At 38.7% G+C, this 6,215-nt stretch overlaps 2 protein-coding genes across 5 annotated transcripts in view; one reads left to right on the top strand and one right to left on the bottom strand.

The window, feature by feature from the left end:
• Positions 1-1,030, top strand: part of LOC311062888 (tumor necrosis factor ligand superfamily member 14-like) — a 5,034-nt gene extending 4,004 nt beyond the window's left edge. For all 4 annotated transcript variants that reach the window (XM_084082108.1, XM_084082105.1, XM_084082107.1 and 1 more), the window contains exon 7: positions 338-1,030. In XM_084082108.1, the coding sequence (XP_083938234.1) occupies positions 338-518 (181 nt within the window). In that variant the 3' untranslated portion in view covers positions 519-1,030. The remainder of the gene's footprint in view (positions 1-337) is intronic.
• Positions 1,031-3,116: 2,086 nt separating this feature from the next.
• Positions 3,117-5,756, bottom strand: LOC311059136 (uncharacterized protein). The gene is made up of 3 exons (XM_084076811.1): positions 5,276-5,756; positions 4,659-4,692; positions 3,117-4,280 (listed from the first exon to the last, which is right to left on the bottom strand). Exons 1-3 carry the CDS (start codon positions 5,534-5,536, stop codon positions 3,883-3,885), a joined length of 693 nt encoding a protein of 230 aa, XP_083932937.1. The 5' UTR covers positions 5,537-5,756; the 3' UTR covers positions 3,117-3,882.
• Positions 5,757-6,215: the final 459 nt, after the last annotated feature.

Below are 6,215 nucleotides of genomic sequence, written 5' to 3'. Positions count from 1 at the left end.
ACAGCAAAATCTTAAGTCATATTTATGCTTTGTCAGCAAAATGTCGTTCGAAAATGAAAATGAAAATAAAAAATATGTTAGGCTTTATTGAGCGACACATTGCGACACATTGCAAAACGTTTTTCACTAAGGCATAATTCAGGTGTTAGCCACTTTAACCCTGGTGTCCCCATTATTATATCGCGATGCATTGTAAGCTTGTAGATCTGCTATGTTTTGGCAAAGACATTTGGTGTAGATGGAAAAAAAGTGGTCCAAGTACATAGCCAACTCAGGCAGATCCAGTTTACTAAGTCTAGAGGGTTTAAGTGGCTTAACGTTTGACAATGTCTAACAGGTACCCCTGTGGGAGCTACAGAGCGGTGAAGAATCAGAGAGCTCCAGGTGGCGATAGCTTCCTGGGTGGAGTTTTCCACCTGGACTCTGGAGATGCCATCTACGTAAAACTGGAGGGCGGTGAAATGAGGCATCTGGGTCTGGGAACTACGGACACCTTCATGGGGGCCTTTATGATCTAGTTTGTAGGCTACACTGTTTCCCAAACAGTGCAGGGTCGGGAAAATATCCCACTTTTTATTCTGTTTCCTATAATTTGTATTATTTTTATTTGAAAAGATTTTCAAAAAAGTTCATAAAACTAAATTTTATTTAGCCTTTTTCACTATTTTGGAAATAGGGCTTAAGTTATTAATTCATTATATATTTGTGTAAGTTTGGCTCAATCTCAACTTTTGGGTCTCGAACTGAAAAGTTTGGGAACTCCTGATCTAGTAGCTATAGGGGACCAGTACACATTTGTGCCCCCTCTGAGTTTGTGTGACTGTGTACACCGCAGTGCTGAATAACAATATATTGTATCTTTTTAGACTTCTTTCAGCTTCAGCTATATTAGCCTTGTATTTGAAATAATTTATGAAATGCAACAAATGGTTGTTTTTCAGTATAGAAAAGTATCTGACATTCAGGCTATTTCATCCTTCTTGGTTATTTGTTGCAAATGTTATAATGTAAATAAAATATTTTATAATTTTTTATGAAGAATTTTATGAATGGTGTGGCATGGAATTCCTTGATCATATGAATGCAGTGGCAGAAAATATTATTCCAAATATAGACATCCACATATTAAGAAATTGTATTAATTGCATGTTATTAATGGGTAACTTTTTGGGATGCTTCCACATCCTGAGGGGTAGAGTGACATCTCCATCTGTGCTCAGCAACAAAAAAATGATTATCTCTTATTGTCCAAGTATTGGTTAATTGTCCAATTATTGGTTAATTGTTTTGTTTAGTTTATTGTGCTTTACCTTTTAATCGTCATTTAAATGAATGGCTCCTTCTCATTTAATTCTTGAACAGTGGAAAGACATTACACCGATCAAAATGATTATGATTATTACTATTACTACACTATTCGATCCCTGGCTCCCCCTGGGTTAGTGTCAAAGTGTAGGTCTACTTGATCTAACACTGAATTGCACCTGATGAGCAGGTTGGTGCCTTGTATGGTTTCCTCCGCCGTTGGTGTGTGAACGATAATGCACATTGTTACAGCACATGCACATTGACCTAACCATGCACTGTGAAGAGGATGCAACCAGCTGCACTGAAGTTGTCACAACACAAACACCTGGGGAGATGCAGTGTGTGTGTGTGTGTGTGTGTGTGTGTGTGTGTGTGTGTGTGTGTGTGTGTGTGGGTGGTGCATGGTTGCGTGTTTGTGAGCAGGAGGATGTGGTTGGTTGTGCCGGGGAGAGGATGAGATGAAACTTGTTCATGGTGTGTGTGTGTGTGTGTGTGTGTGTGTGTGTGTGTGTGTGTGTGTGTGTGTGTGTGTGTGTGTGTGTGTGTGTTGGGGGGAGGGGCAGTGGTTATGGTCTAGAATAGCTGACTCAGCCATACATACACATACAGTAGACGTTTATGGACAGTTTCAGGGGAACTTTCCCCTGGCTGTGTGATGCCGTCAAATGCAGAGACAAACCCTAAAAAAGAAACAATGGACAAATGCTATACAGCAAAAATGAAGAGACAGGGAGGGGTTTGAAACAGAGATATGACAGAAAAGGACACAGAAACATAATCCACGCAGGTGAATAGACAGGTAACACTGTCTGGCAGACAATAAACTTGTCCTCAGATGCATAGGGCCAAAAGACACGATGTGAATGGTTTCTGATCTTGAATGCTGCATACAATGTGCGTCATTTGGAGATATGATACTAACTCGATCTTATAATTCGTGTGTCTGTGTATTTGTGTGTCCTATGCACGGTTATCTTCCAACTTGTGAGTGTGTTACGACCCCTTTCTGTGGTCTAGGGGAAAACAGGGGAGTAACACATGATAACTTAAAAGTGCACAAACAACTAAAGAAAATTATACATGTATTGACAAATGTTAAGGTTACAGAAACAAAACAGAAAACTATATGGAAGCTTCCCAAATCTGTACCTGAAGCACACAGCATAAGACTATTTAAGCACTAAGCATTAAAATATGGCAGGTATGGCAAAGGGCAGAGGATTCAGTGTGAGTATAGAAGGGCAAAAGTACTAAAATAGGGTTTCTCCCAGGCTTTTATGTTGGCCGTTGGCTAATTGGCAAGGATGACCAGGTGCTGTCACTCCACCCCCAAATCACCATTGAAGGAAATTAGAGAAGACTCCAGGATATGAATAAATTAAGAATTCTAAATTGTGTACATATGGTCTGTGCGTGCGTGCGTGCGTGCGTGTGTGTGTAATGTACGTACATAATGAAATGCGTTATTAAACTGTGAACAGTAGCGTGAATTTGTTTCAGACATTTTAGGCAGCGTTTGTGTGATGTAGGAAGTGTATTAATGTGTTTGTTTATTGGCCTACATACATATTTTCCAAGCCACTCAGTGTGGTTACAGCACATAAAACAGGATGTGATGTGATATGAAATCAGTTCTCGAAAGGAACAAGCTTAGGAACTTTCCCATACCATGTCAACTTTCTTATTCCATTTACAAATGTCTCATACTTTACACACAATGTGAGTTGGTTGTGAAACCATATGTTTAATAATCCAATGACCACATTAAATATGGATTGCTTACAATCACCAATGAATATCCAGTTTATCCATAGGACTTACATTCTCACAACAGTAAAAAAGAAAAAGAAAAAAAGACCTCTTATGCTCTCACTTGGTGAGTAGTGAGTACACATACAAAACAAAATAATTAAATTATGCCAGTCATGTTTGATACAACTTCATTCTCCTGAATCGTGTTATAAATAAATAAATAAATACTGCACTAGAAGTGGAAAAGAAGCACAATAATTCAACAATCTTCAGAATAATCAATAATCCTCCAATTCAGTACAATTTATTTACATTCTGGAGCTTAGTGTTGTTGCCAAGCAACCCCAAAATAATATTATGCTATACTCCATTTATAAAATGAAGCCAGCAACATAACACCCTGTTGGACCCAATATAGGTCAAATTACATTATTGCACACCAACACCAAAGTAGTGGTATCTACATAAATATAAAAAAATTACTACAAAATAGCTCAATGTCTATAAATACTACATTCAAATACAATACTGAATTTTATGAAATAAATATAAATAAATACAAATAGAACTCCATGTTGGAAACCAAAAACTGACCCCAAGTCTGAGAATAAGCACACAATTGCAAGTCCTCTAGACTCTTGCTCAAGTCCTATTGTGGAGTCATCAACCTTTCTCCTTGGACGGTCAATAGGTTCACAGCTCATGAAACATCCTAAAAGGTTTTAAAGTTGTCTCTCTTGCAATGCCCCCTTACTCTGCTGAACCAAAATGGACTTGGTGAGGCTGTTCTCATATACGTAGTTAGTGATAAATAAGCACAGATTAAGCCACTAGGAACATCCCAAGTCCTGACCTATTTTCAACAAGTTTCCAGTTTTTCAGTTCGTTTTTTGACGCAGTCATCTGAGCCGTCAGCCGTGTCTCCCCATCTAGCCGTGCCACCGTCCAGCATTTCTTGCTCACTGGGGTTGCACCCCCAGGAAGCTCCACAGTGCAGGTGAGCTGATCTTCTTTATGATCTTTCACTCTTACAGTGAGGAGACCTGCACTGCAATTTACAGAAGTGCAAGTGAGGTTGAGGTCAAGGTACATAAAGTACATGCCCTCCTGCTTGGTCTGCAGTTCATGCTTGGTGCTATCGAAGGAGAACTTCCTTCCCACAGAATTTCCTGTGAGGTGGTCGACTGGAGCCCACTTCATAGTGCTATCTTTCAATTCGCCTGCAGGAGGAGACATGCACACAGATTAGATGTGAGGAAAATAGCTGCAGAATGGAAAAAATATAACTCCTTTCAATTGTGATATGATCTGAATGGATCATATCTGGAATGGAATCTGAAATGAGCTCAAGGACATAACTATAGTAGAACATGTATTCAAGCAAAGTGTGCTATCATTGGTACTAAAGTCAGGCTTATATATAAGGTATTTTAGTTCTGAAATGTACACAAGATTACAGGTAAGATTGTTAGAAAAATAAATATAATATGCCATGAAGTAGGATATTTATAAAATAAACAGTCTCATGTTTCATTACAATGTGTTTTGTTTTTAAGGAACAGCAATTAAGGTATTAAGTAGGGTAATGTAAGACTTACATGTTGTGGCCTCCAGGTATGCAAAGTTCTGCATCTGATGAGAAAACATTAAAATAAAAAGTGGGTTAGAATTTAAACATGCAAAGCTAAAACGTAAAGCGTTTTACACACCTTGTATGCGTCATATGCAGTGTGAGCCTACTCACATTTCTTACTTAAGTAAAAGTTAAAAGTACTGCAATGTAGTATTTGTATTACCAGTAAAAGTCCGTAATAAAACAATTACTTGAGTAAAAGCATAAAAATATTGGCATAAAAATGTACTGAAAGTACCAAAAGTAGAAAGTACTCATTATGCAGAATGTCCCATTTTTCAAATGTATACAAATCTTTTGAAAATAGCAGATCTACTGTGAGCTTGTAGATCACTTTCAAATGGCCGAAATGTATATAGGGCTGAGGGGCTGAAGTGGTTAATGTTATGTTTTGTAATAATAATCAAAATCTACAAAGTAACTAAAGTTTTCAAATAATTGCAGTGGAGTAATAAAACAATTGAAATACTCCAGTAAAGTAAAATAAATACCTCAAAATTGTACTTATAAGTACAGTACTTGAGTAAATGTACTTAGTTACTTTCCACCACTGGTCATATGCGTCTATTCGTCTATAATCACCTTATACACTGGATCGTCGCCAATGTCTGTGCCATGATGGAAGGACGGTCTCACATGCTGGACCTCAGATCGCAGCTCCATCGCCACCATGACTCCTCCAGCGGTGACAGCTGTCAACACGACGAAGAGGAAAACCACCGACATCACGACGAAGGTGTCCAGGCACCTGCGAGGTCGTGCACTTGTTTGTAGAGATTCCACGTCCATTCTGGTTTTGGTGTTGTTGAGCTCCAATAAATGGGAGGAAGAGAGGCTCTCCATTAAGTCCTATACGACCAGATGCTGTTTTATTTCTTGACAATTTGAATTTAAGTCCACTCAATATGGAGATGCGTTTGGGGCGATTCACTTCCAGAAGCCACGGTCCTTGTATCCTTGATGTTTTGAAACGTACTCCGGTTATCACCTGATATGCCATGATATGCGCCATCCTGTCTTTATATGTAACGGTCATTTTCTGATAGAGGAAAATCCAGGAAGTCATGGGTTTCCCTCACTCCTCCTCCTCTACTCTCATGACCCGCGTCACTAGTCTCACACTTAAACATTTCGTTTGGCTACAACAAACTTTCCGTTTCGCTTGATGCTGCAGCGGCGGCGGAAAGCGAGAGGGAGGAGGAGGGGAATGCTCCAAACTTCAATGTCTCCAAATAATAATGGCCTCTCCTTTCCTTTCAATCAATTTCAACCCAGGTTGCAATTCCACCTTCATGCTTGGGACAAGACTATGTTATTAAAATTGATTTTTTTTAAAATGCACGTTATATTATAATGCATATTATTGCATTTAATTTTGATATGAAAAAGTAATGTAAAAAAAAATGTCAGGGTGTTTTTTTTATATTTCAAACCTTGAAGAATGTATTATCAATGTGATACCAATAAATGACAGATGGGCCAATGGGGCCAGTGCCCATGGGGCCCTTCATGACTACCAGTG

This window comes from Gymnoscopelus microlampas (genome assembly GCF_963454915.1).
Source record: "Gymnoscopelus microlampas genome assembly, chromosome: 2".
In the NCBI taxonomy this organism is placed as follows: domain Eukaryota; kingdom Metazoa; phylum Chordata; class Actinopteri; order Myctophiformes; family Myctophidae; genus Gymnoscopelus; species Gymnoscopelus microlampas.
Note: the sequence above shows the minus strand (reverse complement) of the source record. Positions and strands in the feature narration are given on the sequence as shown.